This window comes from Littorina saxatilis, linkage group LG9 (assembly GCF_037325665.1).
Source record: "Littorina saxatilis isolate snail1 linkage group LG9, US_GU_Lsax_2.0, whole genome shotgun sequence".
Taxonomy (NCBI): Eukaryota; Metazoa; Mollusca; class Gastropoda; order Littorinimorpha; family Littorinidae; genus Littorina; species Littorina saxatilis.
Window position 1 is genome coordinate 48,199,287 of NC_090253.1, and position 25,050 is coordinate 48,224,336.

The 25,050-nt window shown below is 43.2% G+C and overlaps 1 protein-coding gene across 1 annotated transcript; it reads left to right on the top strand.

The window, feature by feature from the left end:
- Window positions 1–5,228: 5,228 nt before the first annotated feature.
- On the top strand, window positions 5,229–25,050 carry LOC138976327 (E3 ubiquitin/ISG15 ligase TRIM25-like). Its single transcript, XM_070349193.1, has 6 exons — window positions 5,229–5,293; window positions 15,819–16,910; window positions 20,646–20,786; window positions 20,922–21,083; window positions 21,604–21,783; window positions 24,524–25,050. The coding sequence occupies exons 2-6, from the start codon at window positions 15,834–15,836 to the stop codon at window positions 24,587–24,589; spliced, it is 1,626 nt and encodes a 541-aa protein (XP_070205294.1). The 5' UTR covers window positions 5,229–5,293; window positions 15,819–15,833; the 3' UTR covers window positions 24,590–25,050.

Genomic DNA, 25,050 nt, shown 5'->3' on the forward strand with positions numbered 1-25,050 from the left:
TTGATCTGAGCTTTCTTAAAACTTGTTTGAAGTGTGTGTATGTGGGTGCGTGTTTGTGTGTGTGTGTGTTAGTGTGTGTGTGTGTGTGTGTTTGTGTATGTCTGTGTGTGTGACTGAGTGGCTATGTGTATGTGTGTGAAATCCTTTTGCTATCAACGAGGTTTCCCCCTCTCTCTCTCTCTCTTTCTCTCTCTCTCTCTCTCTCTCTCTCTCTCTCTCTCTCTCTCTCTCTCTCTTTGCCTCGCATACACCTACACACACTTACACGCACTTGTACACACACACACACACACACACATACACACACACACACACACACACACACACACACTAACTATAGCAACCAACATGCACGCACGCACGCAAAGAAAAGAAAAGCAAGAAGATGAAGTCCATTTTGTTTTGTGTTGTCCATACTTAAACAGATTAGGAGAACAATTTATCCCATTAATTTAAATATTATAAAAACCCAAACACTTTTAGACTTAACTGTTGTCAGAAATGTATCCCTGTATTTGTATAATGGCTTTAAATTAAGAGATGTTGTAACCTCTTAGTTAAATACCGAGTGATGTATGTTTTTATCTGTAGTGTTGTGCGATTATTATGTTGTACGTTTTTTGCACCTGATGAGTTAACTTATTTGCAACGTTAACCGTATGTTCACACTCCGTCATAAGGGGTTATGGGTTATCTGCGTCTGCGTCTCTCTCTCTCTCTCTCTCTCTCTCTCTCTCTCTCTCTCTCTCTCTCTCTCTCTCTCTCTCTCTCTCTCTCTCTCTCTCTGTCTGTCTGTCTCTCTCTCTCGGGTCTCGCGAGTGGTCGCTGTGGCAAGACACGAACACATTTGCTGTGACAAAAGTTCAACATTTTCAGCACCAACAGCCACTAAGATGTCAGTGTTAGGCCTACCTAAAACTGTGGAGTCTATTCTGACCACCATTATCGCGGACCACGCTCTTATCTCCTGGAAGGTGACAGGCGAAGGCGACACACCTGTCGTCGTGCTTCGCTTCAACTCCGCAGAGCAACAAGATGGCGAGTCGACATTACCAGTGGGCGCTTGGAGACGCAAACCCCCGTCAGAGATCTATACGCTGCGACAAGAAAAGGGCAGCAGACAGGCGTGCTACTTCACGGACTGACGAAACAAGAACAGAAAACATTGTGACACAGTGCTCCACAGAAACAAACAAAAGACAAGAACAAGAAAATAAGGCAAGTGATAACATTGTTGACAGTAGGCATACTTCGCCATGCGGTCTATTTTTAGCCATCCCTGAGTTCATGCCTCCGTCACAACATGACAGTACACATTCCTGTGTTGACACGCCACGCTCTGCACGTGAGACAGACCCACCGCCTGCCACTGACACAAGGCGCAGTGGAGAGGAACATGTAAACAATAAAAACGACACCATGTGTTTGGGCGCAAGTGGTTGGCAGACCAAAGACTGATCGCATGATAGTGCGGTAAATCAGACAGACGACAACAGTGAGAGTCTGGCACACATGGAACAGATAACGTCTGAAAGAGGTATTGACATCAGACACATCAAGCTGCTGGTTAGTGAACTGAGAGACCGCCGTAAACAAAGACTTCTCCGCGATAGAAGAAGAAATGAATCTTTTGATACTGTTGTACTTGAAAAACATATTGGCACTCAGAGTTTGTACTGCAAAAGTGATGATGTTGTGCTCATGTATGATTTCAACACAGATCGTAAACGCTGGTTCGTCGACCAGTCAGACAGCATGACCAAGCTTCAGAAACATGCCATGTCGTGTCTTCGGACATTGCCCCCGATCAGCAAAGATCGGTACGCTGAGTTGTACAAAGAAGAACTGGAAGAAGATCTGAGAATAGTGTCTCGAGTAGTCCGCTTTTACTTATGATGAACAGTTTCAAACACCGTGATGTTTTTTTCATTCTTGGACTGTCTAATGCTGAAAAGGGCCGTCACGCACGTATTATTGACTTACAATATCTGTCACCACACGGAAGAAAACAACAGACTGAAGGACTGATAAAATCATGATGTTATGATGCATGGTATTGGTGTGCAGTGTGAGTCAAGGTATCCCTGACTCTGACAAATGCAGTGGACTCTCTATCGGACTTCCAGTAGCGAGAACTCTGCGCGATCGTGCATACTTCGGTATATAGAAAGCTTTGTACTTCGACATCCCAACCCCACAACACCCTTTCACTATAAACATGTCTTTCCGTGAATAAAACATTCTGATTCGGACTCTCTCTCTCTCTCTCTCTCTCTCTCTCTCTCTCTCTCTCTCTCTCTCTCTCTCTCTCTCTCTCTCTCTCTCTCTCTCTCTCTCTCTCTCTTTACTTATATCGCTCTTTCTTTCTTTCTCTGGTTGTCTTACTTTTTATCGTTGAATAAATACTTGAACAACAAACAAATACATGTGCGAATATCACATCAATAATAAAGGCACTCTGACACAAATCTTCGACCGGTGATTTCGAGTTACCATAAATCACACACCTGATAAAATTACTGAAACAATGCTCATTTACATGATAACTGAGAAGTGAGACTATTTTGCGTTTCTTGTTTTCATTCGTGTCGCAACTCATTCCGTGAGATACGAAAAGTTATCATGCCAGGCAAACCACAGCAGTACACGAAAATAGTCCGTCACAACCAGTACTGAGTTTTTCTGAAATGGACTTAGAGGGCTGTCACACATGCGACTGAATCGCGCGATTTACCCTGTCACACAACCGACTCAGTCTTACAAAACAGCTACGACAAGTCTGCGACTCAGTCTCATGCGATTCCCTCGTAGCTTTGAGGTTTAGAACATGTTCTATTCCTGCGATCCAGTCGTCGGTCAATCGCAGGAGCAGAACCAACAGAGCCAATCAGAACGCGTTGCTGCGGCCTTGACGCCGTGACATAAAATAATGGCGGACAGTGGCGTACAGCGTCTCTTCGTCGATTCAAAACTTTTTGGAAGAACAGTTTTTTACTCAGATATAAAGGAGACGTTTTAGGCGTGTACAGCGGTCGGAAAACATTAATTGCAGCTGTCTGGGAACTTTATTTCTTGCAAAGGCGTAATGTTGAAAGGAATTTTTCAAAAAGGTAGAGCGACGTTCGAACATTTAGCGTCTGCTCTCGCAAAGCGCGTTTGCCGTGTTCACTATGACACGTCACTTCCGTCCCGCTCGCGTGGAGTTATCGTTCGCCAGTCGTTCGTCTATCGTTCATCGTGTGACGGGTCAATGGCCTACGATGTGATGTGCGATCGGCCAAAGACTGAATCGCAAGACTGAATCGCAACGACTGAGTCGCCTGTATGACCGAGGCTTTAGTTTTACGATGGACGTGGCATGTTTGGTGGCAACATAGTTCATGGCAAACTGCAGTCTCTGTTATATCGGGCAATGATGCCGAAAGGAAGCGTCTACTTGAACACACCGATGATGACAGACAGAATTCACGTAACTTAGTGAACTCTCATACATTTAACCGTATACCTAGGCAATGACAATGTGCCATCGAGTCTTCAAAATACATCAACCCGTTAGGGTAGTTTGTGATTAATTACATCGAGTACATTAGTGCTCTTTCGAAAACCCTTTGTATTGTCATGTCAAGAGCAAGCGTCTTTTATTTTACCCCATTTCGACTACGCAGATGTTGTTTGGGATAATTGCACTAAGATAATGGCAGATGCTTTAGAAAAATTACACGTAGAAGCCCTACGAATTATAATAGGTGGAGTTAAAGGCACTAGCCATGCAAAGCTGTATGAGGAAAGTGGGCTATGTAGCCTCGAAGAACGAAGGAAAAGACATAAATTAATTGTTTTTCATAAGATGATACATAACACATGCCCCCAGTATTTAGTAAATGTATTGCCCCCTCTTGTAGTTGATATTAATCCGTATCATAGACGAAGACCATTAGAAAGACACGTGCCTCCTCATAGAACCGAATTATTCCGCAACTCTTTTATCCCAAAAACGACTGTACTGTGGAACACCTTACCAGATAACATTAAAATGACCACCTCCTTGAGCGAGTTCAAAAATTATTTGTCAAGTGCTAATTTTAAAGTACCAAGCCATTATTATTCTGGAGAAAGATTTGAACAAGTACATCATTGCAGATTGCGTATTGGTATGAGTGATTTGAATTTTGATGTATGTAAGCGGCACCTTAAGGATTGCCCTCAATGCGAGTGTGGTTATCCCAGCGAGACTGCTGAACATTACTTATTGCATTGTCCCATGTATAGAGATATAAGATTATTGTCCATTGATAATTTGACAAATGATTATAAGTATATCGAAATATTATTGAAAGGCATCCCGCAATATCCACGAAATGTCAACCAGACCATATTCATAACTGTACAGGACTATATTAGACAGACGGGCAGGTTCCGTAAATGAGCCTCTATATTTCACTCATAACATTTATTGGACACTGTCATGTGACATGCTGCCTGACAAATCTTTCCCCATAACCTCTCTCATGTTCTCTTGTTGTTTTTTCGACTTATTAATTATGTTTCGATTTATGCGCAATGTAGTGACTTTTCCTCTGTTCACAATACGCATTAACTTTGTGCGAGTGTCTTATGTGCACTTATTATAATTGAAATGAGATGCACTCTCCTCAAATATTGGCGCTCCAAGTCTTCTTCTTCTTCTTCTTTTTCCCTTAAGCTAGCTGCTAGCTACGGCCGGGCCGCGACGAGCGTGTTCGGCGAACGTTCGCCGACGTCATCAAATCAGGGGATTCCCCTATTATTTGGTTGCAGCTGTGAGTTAGTACACAGAACTGGTTCGGTGGAATGTTCGCCGAGCGTCGACGAGCTGGTTCGGCGTGGTTCGGCTGTGGTCGGTGGCGGGCTTAACTCCTATTCCTGTTCTCTCGTGCCCTTTCCCCACCTCCTGTATCACCAACCCCTTCCCATTTTCTACTTGTCTGTGTATCTGTTTTGTTTTTGTTTTGTTTCTTCGTTTCCTGAAATGAGTTAATGTATTTATTCCGCCATCATGCTAACCCTTGTTTTGTAATTACTATGATTGCTTAAAATAAGCATTATATGCTTGAGTATGTAATCACCCATGCATTGTTCTTGTCATGATTAAAATTGAATAAAGTTTTGTTTAAACCAAGAGCAAGCGCCTGTTTGATGGCAACTAGTCACGTGACCTGTTTGACACGCCCACACTTCGCTGTGTTGACGCCGTAACATTACAAGGTCACACTGCGGCACAGTCTTGGTGCTGCGTGTGTGTATCTTACAGCAGGTAAGGGTGTTTTCTGATAAATCCTCTTCTTTGACATTTACATGGTTGCTGGGACGTGTGAATGACGCAAGCTGTGTGATAACAACTGAGCAAGTTCCTACTTTCTGTTTCCGGGAAATGTGTTTTCTGTTTGTTCAAATCGATCATTGCCGTGAAACACTGACGGTGCTAGCTAGACTTGCTGTGTGTGACCTGTTGCTTTGATGTGGTGTGGTGTGTGTCGAGATTGGTCTCATTTCTTTGCAAACGGAAATAGTAACTTACTTCGTGACCAGCATGTTTGAACTCAGTTTGCTGTTGTGTTAACTCAACTGAACTGACTTGACTTACGCCTCTGGATTCCTGTAAACAAAGGGTCACATATGATTCCTCAAACATAGGGCCGCATAGATTCCCTGGGAAACACGAACCCACAAAAACACAAGTGCATTCGGTTTTGGGAGACCCTCTTCAGCTAGCCCCTGCTTATTTTCTTGAAGTAGTGTGTCTATTAGTAACATGCTCACATGTTTCCTTTCAGCAAACCTGCAATTAGTGTTTGAATATATACTAAAGCAGCAACATTAATGTGACATGGCATGCAGCGATAAGAGAGTGCTTGTTTAATCGTGTGTATACATTATATTCAAGATGTAAGCAAGGATTATATTCCAGGTATAACACGATTAATCGACGTGTGTGTGCCTGTCGGCTGTCGCAGTGTGTGGCTGTGTGTGAGCTGATTCTCATGTAGTTTTCTACGTGGTATCTTACCTGTCTGTGGTAGATAGTTGTATCGAGCGATTCACGCGGGGCAAGCAGTTTGTGTGAAGCATGACCCATAATTTCAATGACTGTACTCACTGTCGTGTGTGCTTGCAGTTGCTTTCTTGAAGGGTTTTCTGTCCTGATATAGTCTGGCCGAGGAGGTAGAGAAGAACGTGTTTATTTAAAAACAAATCAAAACTACTTGTATATAATTATAGTGCTAAACAAGAAACAAAATTAATGTCGCGTCGTGTGTTAAAAATCTTTAATCATTGTTGCTCTACCCTCGTAATCTGTTGTTGTATACGACCCAAAACGGGTACATGTTAACCCCGAACGAGCCTCAGTAAGGCACCCCACTGACCTCTTTCCTGTGTTAGGTGCACGCTTTTTAACACCTGCCCAGTTCCGTGTCACTGCATTCCTCGGTCAGGTTCTGTCCTTTGAGCGTGACACTTTTAAGAAGCACGAGAGTTCCGAAAAGAATATATTAACAAGTCGCGTAAGGCGAAAATACAACGTTTAGTCAAGCTGTCGTACTCACAGAATGAAACTGAACGCACTGCATTCTCTCACCAAGACCGTATATTATGCTTGGCGCTGGTGGACAATATTCACTTTTTTGGCCAAAAACGCAAGTTTTGGCCAAAAAAGACAAAGATTTGGCCAAAAACCTCACACATTTCGCCAAATAAAATAGATTTGGCTATAACTTTTTTTGGGGCAAAACTTTCTACGTAAAAGTTTTGGCCAAAACTGTTTTTGTTAGCTAAAACGGGAGATTTGGTCAAACTTCTGCCATAAAAAGATTTGGCCAAAAAAAGATTTGGCCAAACAAAAAAGATTTGGCCAAATCTTCACTTTTTTGGCCAAATCTTTTTTGTTTGGCCAAATCTTTTTTTGGCCAAATCTTTTGTATTTGCTGGCGCTGGTGGACAATATTCACTTTTTTGGCCAAATTTTTTTTGGCCAAAACTGGCGTTTTTGGCCAAAACTATACTTTTTTGGCAAAATCTTTGCTTTTTTGGCCAAAACTGGCGTTTTTGGCCAAAACCGGCGTTTTTGGCCAAAACTATACTTTTTTGGTCAAAACTTTGCTTTTTTGGCCAAAACTGGCGTTTTTGGCCCAAACTATACTTTTTTGGCCAAAACTTTGCTTTTTTGGCCAAAACTTTTCTTTTTAGGCCAAAACTTTTCTTTTTTGGCGAAAACTGGCCGTTTTTGGCCAAACCTGGAGTTTTTGGCCAAAACTAGACTTTTTCGCCAAAACTTTGCTTTTTTGGCCAAAACTGGCGTTTTTGGCCAAAAAAATGAATATTGTCCATCAGCGCCAAGGGGTACTCAAAGATTTGGCCAAAAAATGAAGTTTTGGCCAAAACTTTTTTTTGGCCAAAACTTTCAATACAAAAGTTTTGGCCAAAAAAATATTTGGCCAAATCTAAAACATTTGGCCAAAAAAGTGAAGATTTGGCCAAATGTTTTAGATTTGGCCAAATATTTTTTTGGCCAAAACTTTGCACTCAAAAGTTTTGGCCAAAACATGTTTTTGGCCAAAAACACACTTTTGTGGCCAAAAATGTACGTTTTTGGCCCAAATAGTGTGTTTTTGGCCAAAAAAGTGAATATTGTCCACCAGCGCCAAGCATAGTATATACTCGTAGCATCATCAGTCCCCCGCTCGTGGCAGTGACATTGACTAGCAAGAATAGCGCGGTAGTGGTTGCGCTGAGCAGGATAGCACGCTTTTTTTTGTATCTCAGTTCTTGTTTAACTTTGTGAGCTTGTTTTTAATTCACATAATCATATCTACACTACTCACAAAATGTTAAGGATCACTATGAGAAAACAGGTGCTCAATAAAATCAGTTCGCTACTGTTATTTATTTCTCAGTCAAACCAAATTGTTATGAATTCTTGTTCAGCTGTAAGTGGGCGATGTTGTATTAGTGGACAAATTGCACGGGATTCTCTACTACTGAGCTTGGTAGCAAAAGAAAAAGCGGAAACTTGCGAAAAAAGGACCTTGTTTTGGACCGTTCAGCCCGAACACATTGCACAAGCCACAAGGAAAAACCATTATGCACGTGCAAGCACTGCTGTTTATGTGTGAGATGCTGTCACTTGTTTGGCTTTTTGAGAAGACATACCACCAGTATTAGGCATTATCTGACAATGCCTCCACGACGAAAATTGAACGAGTTTGAGAGGGGACGAGTTGTTGCATGGTTCCAAGATGGTGTCCTCAAGCGAGAAGTGGCCAGGCGACTTCACGTGTCCATCTCGGTCATTGTCAGACTGATTCAACGTTTCACAGCCACTGAGAGGGTCCAGGAAAGACGCAGACCTGGGCGACCAAAGAAGACAACTCCACGTGAAGATCGTCTCATTGAACGACTAGCCTTGCAAACAAGAACAGCCTCTTCCAGCATTATTCGAAGGCAGCTGAGGGTGGCTACTAACACCAACATCAGCCAGCAGACCATACGGAATCGCCTTCATGGGTTTAACCTCCGTTCTCGTCGCTCAACTGTACGGCCACGCTTAACTCCAGCCCATAGGGCAGCACGCCGCGCCTTCTGCAGACGTCACGTGAGGTGGACACGTCAGCAATGGTCCCAGGTCCTGTTCAGTGATGAATCACGCTTCACCCTGAACCACAAAGACGACCGACTGAGGGTCTGGAGGCGCCAAGGGGAACGCTACATTGACGCCACTGTCCAAGAAAAGGTGGCCTTTGGTGGAGGTTCTGTAATGGTCTGGGGGGCCTTCAGCTTTCACCACAGAACACCCTTGTTTCATGTACAGGGTAACCTGACTGGCCTCCGATACCGGGATGAGATCCTTCGACCGCTGGCTGTGCCTACACTGCTGCAGATGGGACCGCAGGCTGTCTACCAGGGTGACAACGCTCGCCCCCACAGGGCAAGGGTGGTCAACGACTTCCTGCAGCAGTCTGGAGTCAACAGAATGGAGTGGCTAGCATGCAGTCCCGATCTCAACCCGATTGAGAACCTCTAGGATGAGTTGGATCGCAAAGTGAGGAGCAACCACCCCCCTCCCAGGGATGTCCAGCACCTCTACCAGATGCTGCAGGCTGAGTGGCAGGCGCTTCCACAGAGGATCTTCACCACCCTGGTCAACTCTATGAGGACTCGCTGAGTCGAGTGCCAGAACAGCCAGGGCGGTTACACGCATTACTAAACTTTTGGGAGCATCTGAATGCCATGTCTTGTGATTTCAAACTTTGTGAAATTAAATTTCGATACGTACACACGCCGTGGATCGTGTAACTCTGCATTTGCGCCACCGCAACATTTTATCGCTTCACGCCGACGAAGAGGCAAGCTGCGAGGTAGGTCTCTCGAATGATAAATTAAATTGTTAGAATGCTGGGCACTCAGCATGTTCTCAAGTGTTGCATTTCACATGTTTATATCCTTAGCTATATTTCTGTTTATATTTTTTGATTCTTTGATGGCCCTGGTGATCGTGACGATCTGTTTTTCTTCTCGTTTCCCCATGTTTTGGGCATATTTTCAGTTTCTGCGTCAAATGCAACAAAACGGAGATTACTGGTTATTCTTGGACATGTTCACTGATAACTTTAATGTTTTATGAATCTCCACGTGTAGTTTCTCTGTATATAGTTCCATATATACTTTGCAAGAAGCAGATAAAAACAGAGTGTCAACAACTCTCTGTAATTCGCCACCGCATCAATTCAATGTTAGATGTAACTCGCCACCGCATTTTTTGTTATTCGCCACCGCACTACGCAAATTGTTATTTTCAAACGCATCAACATCGTGGAGGCATTTAAACCTTTATTTTTGTCACAAAACTGACAGCAATTGATAGGGGCATTTTCACTTTAGTGCTGGCGTGATCTTGCCTATGCAAAGGATTTAAAGGCACCATGAGTTGACAAATCAAACTGTAGTATTTCTTCTTCTTCTTCTTCTTCTTCTTCTTCTTCTGTATGAAAAGTATGCTTATCTGTACTTGAGTGTATAACCCACATGTACTGGAATGTGCTTATATGAAAAGTATGCTTATCTGTACTTGAGTGTATAACCCACATGTACTGGAATGTGCTTATATATATATAATATATGACCCCCCAAAAAAAATCCCTGGGACTGTGAGATTCAAGAGGTTTAGGGTATGATGACATCAATAGGAAATATAACAGTGCTTACCGTAAGAGTGAAAAAAAATACTATATTTACAAGTGGGAAATGCATCGATGACTGCTAGTGATGATCTGAACAGATTACGCAGCAAAATAAAGACACATCAGAACATGAAGACCAACGTTTTCACCAATGAGATTTCACTCCTAGGAAGGCACGCTGATGAAAAGTTTGTCCTCATGTTCTCTTATGCATTCATTTACATTCGGAAGATTGACTACACATACAAGAATGTACAAAAACGTTCTAAAATTCTTGAGCTTCGTTGGTGTTTATGTGTGTGAAATAATTCTAAAATTCAGTCATTCCTATTACCAGCGACAACACAAAAACTCATCAGTTTGACGCTGGAAGAGAAAAGAACGCCTCTGACAGACGTGACGTTTTTCGGGAAAGAAGAATGACGAAGAATGTGACGTGGGAGTGAAACGCCGCCAGGTGCGTCTCAGAAACGTGTTCTACAAAAGCTGAACTATACACTGAACTGAACAACTCCAAATCAATATTTTCAATTGGAAGTGACAGAATCACTGAACTCTTCAACATATTATGCAATTCATTAGACAGTTGCGGTGGCGAATAACATCCAAGACGTGAAATTGCGGTGGCGAATTACACCAAGCATCGGTGGCGTATAACATGAAGTCTAATTGTTTGTGTTTTCTTTTGCCGCGTGCGTCACCCAAAGACAAAATTGTGCAACAGCATTCATCAAGAATACAAAGGACATGTTTAGCTCACAGGATATTATCACGGGAATGCATCAACTAGTGCTGTTTCGTTGAAGTTACGAAGGAAGGGACAAATTGTGCAATTTCAGCTACAATTCCAGCAGAAATCGGACTTCTGAACTGCCGAAACCTGACATTTCGACTAAAAAAAGCATGTACCTTAGACCTTGAGTATATACTTCTTTAAAATGTACTAATGAAGAATCTAGATGATGCCTGAAAGTCCTACAAATTTTCATTTTCTGTGAGAGACCTACCTTGCAGCTTGCCTCTTCGTCGGAGTGAAGCGATAAAAAGTTGCGGTGGCGCAAATGCAGAGTTACACGATCCACGGCGTGCGTACACACTTTGATAAAATGTACAGACCAAACGATTGCTCGAAATTGAAGGAAATGTAGTATCGTTATCACTAAAGCATTGAATTAAACGTTTGCCAAATACCAACGCATTGGCTTTCTTATTTGGAAAGTTATGAATTTGTGTGCAAGTGATCCTTAACTTTTTGTGAGTAGCTTATATGTTTTTGGAACCGTTTTGCCCCAGAAAACCGACCTTCATACAGTATTTAACTTGGAACTCGGGTGCAGAAGTTCGTCTCGCTACTAAATTCGACCAAACAAAATGTCCTCAGCGATATCAAAACATAAACTGAACACACACTATCTGCCTTTACCGCCACAGCAGAATACCAACATAACTGTGTACTTGATTTTAGTCCAAAACCGGGAAACTGACATGAAGTGCTAACAGAATTGAATGATTTTCACGGAACTACACAACCGTGCATTATTCAATCGCCTGCGCGGGTAGACTGGTTGAGTGAATAGGATTCGACCAAACTGTAGCACAAAAACACCATTTTCCCTTGAAAAAACTGAAGAAAGGAGGAATTACACATTAACATGCTTCCATTTGAAACTTCTCGGTCGTCATCGGAGATTGACGCCCGAACAAAGCTAATTGAAGTCCGACGGAGCGAAGCGACCGAGGTCTTCAATTGGACTTTGGGAGGGCGTCAATCCACGATGAAGACCGAGATGTTTCAAATGGAAGCATGTTAATGTTATTGTAATTCAATCTGACGACGATCTCTTTCATGCGACGGTAAACAGACAGAACTGGTTCGGTTCTGTTCACACACTACTTTCAGTCCACCTACCTGCAAGGGTCAAGTCCCAAGAAATATGTTTCTGTATTCCTATCTTATCACTCTGCTCCTGTTTTGTTTTCTTTCACATACATTTTCCCTTCTTTTTTGACGGGTTTCTGGACAGCAAACTCTAAAACAAATTATTTTCATCACAAAAGCGATCTTTGGAATTGACTGAGGTAGTCCGGAAGAATTCATGCATCAACTTACGTCATGTATTCGACGTCATCACTTCGCATACCTTATGGTCTCGGTATTTCGTTGGCCTTCATATTTCCTACTTGTAAAATGACCCTCAAAGCTAACCGAGACTAGTTGAGGTTGTATCAATGCGCCTCGCCAGTGGTTATCGACAATTAGTTACCGGTACTTTTTAATGAGTTGGGGCATTCTGACCAATCACAGTATCTGTTTCATTAAAACGCCAACTTGATTGAATTACAATAAAGGTTACATACCTCGTCTCAGTGAATATAATAATGAATAACAACCAAGAACTGACCGTTTTACCTCTTCTGCTTTTGACATTTAGTCAAGTTTTGACTAAATGTTTTAACACAGACGGGGAATCGAGATGAGGGTTGTGATGTATGTTTGTGTGTGCGTGTGTGTGTGTGTGTGTGTTTGTGTTTGTGTGTAGAGCGATTCAGAGAAAACTACTGGGGCGATCTTCATGACACTTGACATGAAAGTTCCTTAGTATGATATCCCCACATACTTATCTGATTTATTTTGATAACAGTCTTTCATGACGTCATATCCGGCTTTTTGTAAAAGTTGAGGCGGCACTGTCACGCTCTCATTGTTCAACCGAATTGATTGAAAGTTTAGTCAAGTAATCTTCGACGAAGCCCGGAGTTTGGTATTGTATTTCATCTTGGAGGCTTACACATTAATTAATGAGTTTACTCATTAAAGTTGTCATTAAAATCAAATTTTCGCAAACAGCTTGACAATTGATTGCATCGTATTCTTCATCAAATTTTGAATCTAAAAATATGTACATACACTCTTTAAAAAAAGTTAAGGATCGGTTGAAAAAACGGATCTAATTATAAAAAAATTGCCAAAAAATTAAACATCGACATAATAATTAAAAGATTAATGTGTTTGAATTAACAAATGAACAATGAGTCTTGACCTAGAATTTTGTTTGGCGGGCAGAGTTATTTCCCTTTGTGGGACTTCTCAAAAGCTTCTGCATTTTGGAAGAAAAAGGGTGTTTTTTATTGCCCCATGAAATTTGCGGAACGCATGCCAGGGCAAAAGGTTGTGATGCACGTACTACAACAGGGTCCTGGCTATGAACATCGCTCATCAGCTTGTGTTTAAAGGTTGACACGCTGACACAATTATGCACAGTAGCAACATGCCCCGTCGCGATATAACCTTGAATGGTTGAAAACGACGTTAAACACCAAATAAAGAAAGAAAGAAAGCAATATGCCCCAACGAAGAAAACTGAGCGATTTGGATAGAGGAAGGGCAATAGGATGGCTACAAGACGGTGTTGGTGCCAGGCAAGTGGCCCAGAGGCTTGCAGTGGCTCCCACTGTCATCATCAGACTAAAACAGAGATTCCACGCAACTGGAAGAGTGCAGGAGCGACAACGTTCTGGTCGGCCCAGAGTCACCACACAAAGAGATGATCGCTTCATTCAGAGGCAGGTCGTGCAACAAAGAATGGCTACCTCAAACAACATTAGGCAACGCCTACAAGCTACCACCAACACTGTTGTTAGTGGTCAGACGATCCGAAACCGCTTACACAACTTTGGCTTGCGTGCAAGGCGTCCAGTCCGAGGAACAACCCTGACTGCTAATCACCGAGCAGCTCGCCGAGCCTGGTGCACTCAACATGTGAGGTGGCAACGTCAGCAGTGGGCTCAGGTGTTGTTTACAGATGAGTCCCGCATTTGCTTGGAACCTGCTGATGGTCGCATCCGAGTGTGGAGGCGTCGCGGAGAGCGCTTCGCAGAAGGCGCTGTTCTGGAACGACAGCGTTTTGGCGGAGGCTCTGTGATGGTCTGGGGAGGGATCAGCACACGTCTAAGGACACCTCTGAACCATGTAGTGGGCAATTTGACCTGTGTCCGCTACTAGAATGAGATCCTGCAACCCCTGGTCGTTCCAGCCCTCCAAGCGATCGGCCCTCGTGTGATTCTTCAGGATGACAACGCACCTCCCCATCGCTCTGCACCTGTAAACACCTTCATCCAGCAGGCCAGGGTCAACAGGAAGCTGTGGCCAGCCAACAGCCCGGACCTGAACCCCATAGAGCGAGCTTTGTCGTCGGGTACAGCAACATCACCTTCCTCCTGCCAATCTGGGTCAACTGCTGCAATGGCTCCAGCAGGAGTGGAATGGAGTTTCCAGAGCATTCATATGCAACCTGATCCACTCCATGCACCAACGATGTGTTGAATGCCTGGCACACAACAGAGGGCACACGCGTTATTGACACTGATTCACATGTCCGAGGGTTGTCACGTTTGACACACTCTAGCTAAACTGTCGCTCCCGCGTTCGATCTTTGCTTTGTTTGTCATTACTCCTTGGTTGTTCAATTATATAATTTTAAAAAAATGAAAGAATTCGGTCTTGTCTGTTTTGTGTGGCGTGCTTGTAAAAAAAGTTTGTTTGTTTGTTTATTTGTTGCTTAACGTCCAGCCGACTACGCAGAGCCATATCAGGATGGAAAAAAAAAAAAAAAAAAAAAAAAAAAGTGATTAACTTTTTTTGAAGAGTGTATGTCATGTTTACTCTTAAAATGTGATCACAACTAATGAAAATAGATTAATTAGTACTGCAATTAAAAATCAACAAATCGATCGAAAAATGATGTCATCTTAGTCTTTATCATTTCCTGATTCCAACAACATATAGATATGATATGTTGTATTCAAAACAAGCTCAGAAAGTTAACGAGAATACAGAAAAAAGCACTTACCTGCTTAGCGCAATACTCTACCTCGTTAATGTTGCATGTCAATTTCACTGCGTTTTGCACGTGAAAAATGAGCAATTTCCTTCTCGCGGGGATTGACGAAGCTGTATTGTCTTGATGAAAAAATGCAGTGCGTTCAGTTTCATTCCGTGAGTCCGACAGCTTGACTAAATGTTGTATTTTTGCCTTATGCGACTTGTTTCGTAGTTCTCCAGGCACCGTCCACTATTTGTAAAATATGTTGTCAATTTCTAGAGATACCTGACCACAGAGATTTCAAACAGGCCTTATGTATCCCACTGCCCAGGGTTAAGCTAGAATCGGTCCGAAATATAGCAATGTTTTGATCCGTAAATATTGTGCCACGTGGTTGTTTTTTTGAGCCATTTCATCTTTTAAGTCCAATTTGAAAACTCACTTGTTCCAACAACATTACGGATAGTTCCTTAGCATAGAGTCTGGGGATGTGAGATGTGCATGATGTGTTGTTTGAATCTGACAGTGATTGTATGAATTTTGTATACATGTATTGTTGTCACGCGCTTTGAACTTCTGATAAGGCGCTTTATAAATGCCCGTTATTATTATTATTATTATTATTATTATTGATGTCGTTGATGTTTTTCCTCCTGATATAATAGTCAAGCAGCAGCCGTTATTATAGTAGCAGTAGTTGTTGTAGTATTATTAAAAGATTGTTTTGGCTCGTTGTATTGTTTTGTGCGATGGTATTAACTTCTAATGGTTATTCTTTCAGGTCCCACTGGTAACCATGGCAACAGCAGCTGGTGCAAGCTCAGCGGACAGTGACATAGAATGCTCCGTGTGTCACGAGCTGTTCAAGAACCCCAAACTGCTGCCCTGTGCTCACGTCCTGTGTCGCCACTGTCTTCTCTCTTGGCTCGCCTCCAACTCCGAGGCCCTCTGTCCGCTCTGCAGGGGCGCCATCGCGGACCCCAAAGAGAAAAGCAAGGCAAAGGGATGGGAGGAGGTGGTGGATGCCTTACCGGATGACGTCGCCATGGCAGCGGTGGTGGAGAGTACACGCGTACTGAGCCAGGACCACGTGTGTGTTGGATGTGAAGATTCGGGAGCCGAATCCATTTGTCTTCACTGCGGCGACATGCTGTGCGCGTCCTGCACGAGGGCTCACGGCAACCTGTCGGCCACACGCCAACACACAGTGGAGACCCTGGCCACCATGACAGCGGAGCGACTCGCCACCAACCAGTTCGCCGCGTGCTGCGTGCACAGCGACAAGCCGTCGGAACTCTACTGCCCCACGCACGGCGCCGCCATTTGCCATCTCTGCGCCAGCTCCGAGCACCGCGCTTGTCCGGAAGTGACGCTATTTGAGAAACGCCTGAACGATCTGCAACAGGAGTTGTCGGCCATGTCCGAGATGCTGAAAGCTGCTGAAGACAACCTGGACAAAGCCATCAGCCAGTTGGATCAGCAGCTCGAGGAAGCAGAACGACTGACAAAGACATCTTTGGCTGAAATCAGCGAAGCCTGTGACCGATTAGAAGAGTCTATCAAGGCCTGCAAAAGGCGTGCATGGAAGCTGACTCTTGCCGCCAAGCAGAAAGTCGAAAAGTCAGTGCAAACAACAAGAGCTGTCATGCTAGATCGTCGAGGAAGAATGACGTCACACCGACGTGTTGTTGACCGCGTGAAAGTGACGTCACCCCCAGGCAAGCTGGAGAAAGCCACCGTCACTGTAAGACTGCGTGTTCAAGGACTGGATCTCAGAGTGACGGTTCCTTCGTCCATTATTTCCATGAAGACGATCAAGGTCGACAAAACAACATTGGCAAGACTGGCACAAGAAATTGCCTTCCTTGGCGAAGTCAGAGAGACTTTTGTTCTTGTAGGCGCGAGAGAGAGAGAGAGAGAGAGAGAGAGAGAGAGAGAGAGAGAGAGAGAGAGAGAGAGAGAGAGAGAGAGAGAGAGAGACAGAAAGAGAGAGAGAGAGACGCTTTGACAGTTTATTGTCTCAAGCTAATTAAAGCCATATCGACAACACAGTGGTAATACACACAATCCCCCCCGCGGGTTAGGGGGAAGAATTTACCCGATGCTCCCCAGCATGTCGTAAGAGGCGACTAGCGGATTCTGTTTCTCCTTTTACCCTTGTTAAGTGTTTCTTGTATAGAATATGTGACCCTCCACCACGAAATGAGTCGCATGTCACCTCGCGCGGTTCTGCGCTGGGCTTAATATAAGTCCGGGGAGTGTCTGGTAACAGTGTGTGGGTCACCTTAGTTACAGGCTTATAACTCAAACAGTTTTTGCTCTTTTCTAAAACGGTTTTCACCACTGGATAGAGCATAAAAAACTCTTCATGAAAATGTAAAAATATGAAAATCATGCAAAGGTGACATGTGACTCATTTCGTGGTGGAGGGTCACATATAGTCAATGTTTGTAAAGATTTTAGTCAAGCAGTGTGTAAGAAATGTTAAGTCCTTTGTACTGGAAACTTGCATTCTCCCAGTAAGGTCATATATTGTACTACGTTGCAAGCCCCTGGAGCAATTTTTTGATTTGTGCTTTTGTGAACAAGAAACAATTAACAAGTGGCTCTATCCCATCTCCCCCCTTTCCCCGTCGCGATATAACCTTGAACGGTTGAAAACGACGTTAAACACCAAATAAAGAAAGAATACACGCAATTGAACATGAACGTATGTACACGCAATCTTGGAAACGAACGTATTTACACGAAGTATGTACAGACTTTCTCCAGCACGTTATCCTTGCCAGGTACTGTATTTAGGTTTTACTGAAAAGTTCCGCTCGAAGGCAAATAGTTTACTTTACTGATCTGTCCTCTACATTACCGAATTCCCCGCTGCATCTGTCTCGCAAAGTATGTAAATGGTAACTGCTTTGATAAGTCAGAAGCGACAGCCGATCATCGATCTCATTGTAATAAGGTCTGTTTTGCACAGGCCGCCGGGTGTGGATGTTACTGAGAACTGTCTTTTCTTTATCTAGCAGGTACCTATCGTCCTGCTTGAAAAACCAGTGTATGACGGCATGTTTCCCGTGGTCTTTCTCAACTAGAGCACAGTCCAAATCCAAAACAATGGCGTCAAACTCCAGCAGGAGGTGTTTCTTGCCAAGTCGCGAGTCTAACACTACTTTCCGAAAAGCGTTGTTTCTACCGGAGTCCTTCAGTCTTCGTCGTAGTGACCTGTCTTTGATATTACCTAGGGTTTCCTGTATGTTGTCCAGGTCATAACCGGAATGTTCAGCCAACGAAAGAAATTGTTCGTCTTCATCATTTCCCCCACGCTCGTCTGAACACACCGTGTCACACTCAATGCTGTCAGCTGTTTCGCCAGTGTCAGTGCATTCATGCTCAGGAATGTTGGTGTCCTTACTCCTATTGTCGTGGTCATGATTTGCACGTGCAGGTGGACACGGGAGTGTGTCGCTGTGCTGTGTCACACTTTCTTGTTGGTGTAGGCCTATACTTCATCAGTTGATTCGATAGTCTGTTTTAATGATGGTGGCGAAACAAAACGTGATGGTGAAAATGAACTCGCCTCTTTCTCCGCAACGTGAGGTGTTTCGTGTCGCTGCTGGGCTCGTTTTCGGTCCCGTCGAAGCGGGCTTGGCGGTTTCCGTCTGTACGAGTTTGTGTACGTACTGTTGTTGTTGGTCGCCATTTTGGGGTGGGCTGGTTGGAGACAGTCTGACAACAATGGTTGCGTTTTCCTTTTAAGCAAAGCACTTCCAGGACGTCAGTGTGTTCTCTGCCAGCAGGATGCTGAATAGGTTTTTCAAAGCTGTTGGGAAGCCAACAACTGGAGACATATGATGAAGCTTTAGCTGAAAAACTGTCGAAAAAGCGAGAGCTTTCCAAAACCCTTCCTGTCGGCAGCAAGTCTCGCGAGAGAGAGAGAGAGAGAGAGAGAGAGAGACATAGACAGAGAGACAGACAGACAGAACTGAACTTGTGAGTGTATCTAGATCCGTATTAGAGCGGCGGTCACGTGGTCCCTGTAAAACAACAACCGTTTATTCGAAAGGTAATCCAGATTGACAAGTGAACGGCCTTAACGAGCATAGGAAGTTTACAGAAAAAAGAGAATTCATGCTTTTATTCGAGTGCAACTGTTTTGGCGAAGTTTTTACGAGGGGAACGCATTACAATTTGCAAACAGGTGACGTCACTAATTCACCTTTTTCTTTACATCATTTACCAATTTTGGAAAACTTGTGGCACATTGTTTTACTTGCTTTAGTACAATCGTTTTTATTCACATGCGACAAAATGTCTGTGAGGGTAATCAATGGTCTCCTGACAGCAGTGTTGACCTACAACGAAGGGATTTTTAAGCTACGATCTTTTATAACAACTGCCAGGAAAACTCTTTTCAATAGGGCAGTGAATGTTTAATATAATATTTAGAAAGTCAATCATCGCATGAAGCTACTAATCTCATGTGATTGAAAACGACGTTAAACACCAAATAAAGAAAGAAAGAATCTCATGTGACTCGGACAGTTCATGTCTGGAGCGAGGATGTTGAAAGAGGAAGACTGCATGTTGTGGCCGAATGGCAACGATCGTTACCCCAGACAACGTCTCTAGGATATATTCCCGAATTATGAAGGACCCAAATATGACATCCGTTTAACTTACTTACTGCCTTTCACGCCTGGTGGCGTGTAGGGCAGCGACACCATCCGTTTAAGTACATGATATAATGGTGATTGTATCGGGAAGCCTCACTCGCAATCTTTACTACTGCTTTTGCGTCTGGAAACAGTGTGCCCATTTGATGCACCATAACTTGGGTAAAGAGCGAAAGCGGGATAGGGTGGACTGGTGCACCCACATTCTAAGACAATTTGGTGGAGGAAGGTTTCCTCACGTTCAGGACATTTAAACAGAAGACAAAACCCTGGTATACCAATACGACCCCGAGACGAAGCAATAGTCGGCGGTGTGGATCTTCCAAGATATGAAACAGAAGTGATTCAAAACAGGTTATGTTGTGTTGCTTTGCACAATCTGGTCACGTTGCCACCATACCACTTGATGAATGCAAGACGGTTACAGCTTACTGATTACCACTGTTTGCCTAATTTGTTTCCATGGCGGCGTGTTGTAAACGGCGTCCCCGAGCGAGTGACCGTGGTCCACTGCTCCATCATGAATAAGACCAGCGCGCACAGCACAGCTGTAACTTATGACTTTCTAGCCGCCAATGGCGTGGAGCTTAACTGTCACCCACCCACATATTCACATGACTAACCCCCGTGACTGGTCTTCGTTCCTATCCGTCAAGAGGCAGTTGAAAGGAAAGCAGTTTCAGAACGCCAAACATGCCCGAGCATTCCCGATGACGTTATTTTGTTTATGCCCTGGACAACCAAGTTTTGAGTTAAGCTCCGGTAAACAGAAACACAGGTGTTCTTGGTGATAATGATGATGTAATGATGATGAAGATGATGATGATGGCAGGGGTGGTGGTAGAGGTGATGATGATAATGACCAATGTTGCAATTGTTCAGCGGGAGTCCTCTGCTATTTTGTGGGTTGGTTGAGTCTAAGTGTGTTGTTTCAGAACCTTGGGTGGCGTTTTCACACAAACCACGGGAAGAACATAGTACTGAGCAACGACGGTCTGACAGCAGAAAGAGTGAAAGATAATAACAATGCCATTGTTGTTGCTGACCAGCCCATGGTGCCCGACGTGTTGTATGAGGTATGATGTGTGTGTGTGTGTGTGTGTGTGTATGTGTGTGTGTGTGTGTGTGAGAGAGAGAGAGAGAGAGAGCTAGGTTATGTAAACTAAACATAATCTGCTGTAAAGTTGTAACAGAGTTGGAATGGTGTGCAGATCCGAATAGATAAGATAGACACGACGCACGAACCTGCCCATCTGCCGTGTGGAGTGGTGATGACTGATCCCGACATCATCCGTCTGCATAGTACAGCTTGCAGTGGATGGGGCAGTGAGGCCGTTTTCATCAGTCGTACTGTGTACGACCGTGGACACAAAGTAAACACAACTTTCACACAACTTTGCTCGTCATTGGATTCCAAGATGTAAAAAAGTTGATTGGGTTTAATAGCAGTTCTAATTTCACTTGAAAGTAGCATGTCGATCCCACTTGCGGGAAAATCCGACTGTTTGATAATGGGTTTTTTCTTGCAACATTATAAGTCCTGTCTTTAAAATGTCTGTTTAAAATGTAATCAAAAAAGCCTTTACAAACCTGTTCGGTTTCAAGTGTGCATCTTACTTCAAAACCCACAAAAACGCATACACATAATATTGTGTGCGCAATAACGCAACAGACGAATAAACGCCCTCTCATACACACAGAGATATACACACAGACAGACGCACACACAAACACACACACAAACACACACACAAACACACACACATGCAGACACATGCAGACACATACACACACACACACACACGGTCACACACACACACACACACATATACACGCACCGCACTAATAATCCTCACTGAAGAATTGCGTATCCCGTCCCTAATTCCACAACAGGAGGACATTAACCTGAATGACGCAACACTCGACCTGTCGGAGGGAACACGTGTGGGAGTGATGGTGACGACCAAGGCAGAGCTCCACCTGTGGGTCAACGGCAGTGATCGGGGAGTCATCGCCACCACTGTTCCCACGCCCTGCTTTGCTTTCTTTGACCTGCGTAAAAGGCACACAACGGTATGTGCATATATACATGTTGTCAACAATTGAGAATTAATAGTTCACTTGTAGTGACTTTAAAATCAATAGCTCAGATATCTGTTGGTAACGAAATGAAAGAAGTCTGTTTTTTTCTACTTACACAGTTAAGTAATATACCTGTATCTTTGCTGTCCTATTCTCAGTTTGACAATGACCGCATGAAATGTCAGGACCCCTAAAACTTGTCCGAAATTCAGGGTTACACTTACTGACATGCACCTTTTTTGCACCTCGGGTATTTAAATGAGCTCCGCCCCCATGTGTCTAAAAGGTGCTCTCAAGGTGTACGAAAGGTAATTTGAGATGTCTGAAAGGTGTCTTTCATTTGCATACACCTAAGCCACGCAAAAGAGGTACACGGTAGGAACACTGGAGGTACTAAAAAGGTGTTTCCATTTTTAAGGAGTTAATACACATGAAATGGCATTACACTTAAACCATGCACAGTTCAGTTGCTGTTTATGTGCTGAGGTGTTGAAAAGGTGTTGACGAGTTGTTGAATAGGTAAAGTGTTGTTGTCTTAGTTGGGGATTCCTGAAAGAAAATTGACCCCTGTTTGTCGCTACGAACATACTAAAACATGCTTCAGCTTTATACAATACTTTCACAAAGTTAAGGTGTGTGGGGGGGGGGGGGGGCATTTCTCATACGTGAATGCCGGAACCACAAAGGCAACTTTTCTTTCTGATTAATAAGCTTACAGGTGACCCGTGACAGTGTTGTAACATAGTTAACAATAGTATTATTTGTTATTTCTAGTATGCTGAGTGTTACCTAATGATAACAGACATGTTAAAGAAATGTAATGAGGGCCCCAAAGGGGGGGGGGGGGGGTATCATCACGATCACGGGAAGGGAAATTTTAGCTTTCACGATCACAGTTACCTTGATTTTTGTTTTCACGATCACGAACACCTTGACGAATAGAGGATCATAGAGTGATACAGCTGTAAAAAATGTACGTTGAAAATAAAATGCTTTGCAATAATGCCCATCACGATCACAAAAACAAATGACGATCACGATCACGAGACTTGATTTTTTTGTCATCACGGATCACGGGCAAAGTCCCATCACGATCACAGAAATGAAAATTTCGGCAATCACGGTCACAGAAAGGTCAACAATCGCCAATCACGATTTTAAACCCTTTGGGGCCCTCTGTAATATCCAAATGAGCCAAATGAAGATATGAAAATCGGTTCAGTAGTCTTCTCGGAATCGCTTTATACATTCACACATACACACACCACGACCCTCGTCTAAATTCCCTGCCTATGTTAACAATTTTAGTCAAAACTTGGCTAAATGTAAAAATAAAGCGAACATTGCGTAAGAGAGAGAGAGAGAGAGAGAGAGAGAGAGAGAAAGAGAGAGAGAGAGAGAGAGACACACGCACACACGCACGCACGCACGCACGCACGCACGCACGCACGCACGCACACACACACACACACACACACACACACACACACCGCGCACATACACCCACTCATACATATACAGGCAAAGTTGTTATTTTTTTAACATTGCAGCATACATGCAGAATAACACATTAATACAATGATTATATTCAATGGAACATATTGTATTGTTTACGCAAACGCAGACACAGACATAATAAACACTAGAAACGCCGGTATGTCAGCTTCGCGTGATATTTTTTTTATTGATGATTATGTGTGTTCCAGTGGTCGTATATAATCTAGCAATTGCAATAAAAGTAATGTTCTTCATACTATTACATTGGAACTTTACTGGTCTTTTCTCGAGAAAGGTGCTGACATTTTATCGCTGTGATACATTTTGGCTTATTGAGCTATATGCAATCCGGGTTAGTTTCATACACCATTTATACTATGACAACAAATGCCGGTGTATCAGGACTTCAAAATAAAATGTATGTTAACATTTTGCCCAAGATGCTTATGTAATGTTATTGCTTGTTACTGGTGAGACCCCTATTGGAGGACGATATTGTTAAAATTGGTTATAAATATGAACTGGCTGGCTCAGCGGCAGTATTGTATAAAGCTGACAATATTACGGAAAACCCATCGTGAACATTCTTCCAAAACCATAGAATTGCACAAGTACTGGCTCTGAAGATTACAGTGGACGAGCAATATGGCGTTTGATATGTAATGTCTTTAAGGACATTTGCCAAAATAGTGGAATTTTCTTCTACTTTGACCTCTTTATTGTCAGTTCAGATTGCTATCTTGCATACTGCTACACTTGAAGAACATACTACAATCTACTAGCAATCGACTCAATATTGTCAGGGCGACCGCAAGGTTCAGTCACCCCTGATCATTTGTTGTCGACAATCTGGGTCACCAACCTCTTTTATTGTAACAAGTGTACGTTGTTTTACATACTCGGCTGAACGGGTATGCTTTTCTACGGAGAAAGATGTAATAGGCTGTAATTGCAACCTTTTATTTGAGACTTTTGGGAACATCAGACACTCCTCCGTGGGACCGATGTTTCAAAGCAAATTCCGGACGTATTACAGTAAAATTTAGTCCCAAGGAGAACCATTGTTTTACTACCAAGACTATGCAGTGTCTGATCAGTGGTCGGTTGGTAGAATTGGCGAGAGTTGTATTGTCAACCCATAGAATGCAACTGTGTCCCATACTGTCTGCGTCAATGTTGATTTGTAAGTGCTACTTTTGCATTTATTCATTGTATGCCCATACTCGTTTTTCAGGCATCCATTCTTCCCGACACACCTTGGCTTAGAGCGGAACACAGAGATCCAAAGCCCAGCGTCTGACGTTAGAGGCATATAACGTCACACCTGTAACGACAACGTGTCAGTCATGTGGAAATACACACCCAGCTGAACAAAATGGACTCTGCTTTGAGAAACGTTTAACTCGAGATATTTGTTTTTGTTTGACATAAAAAGTAACACTAATTTATATCTCATTATTAACAGCTATTGTGTATTCAGCGTAGCAATAGGTTCCGATATTTAGACCAGACAAACATAATGCTCACGAGTCGAAGACGAGTCGCATTATACTTGTTCGAGTCCCAATATTGGACCCTATTGCTACGCTAAAAAAAAAGGTGTTATTAACAGCTATTGTGTTTTCAGCGTAGCAATAGGGTCCGATATTTAGACGAGACAAGTATAATGCGACGAGTCGAAGACGAGTCGCATTATACTTGTTCGAGTCTAAATATCGGACCCTATTGCTACGCTGAAAACATAATAGCGATTATATGGCT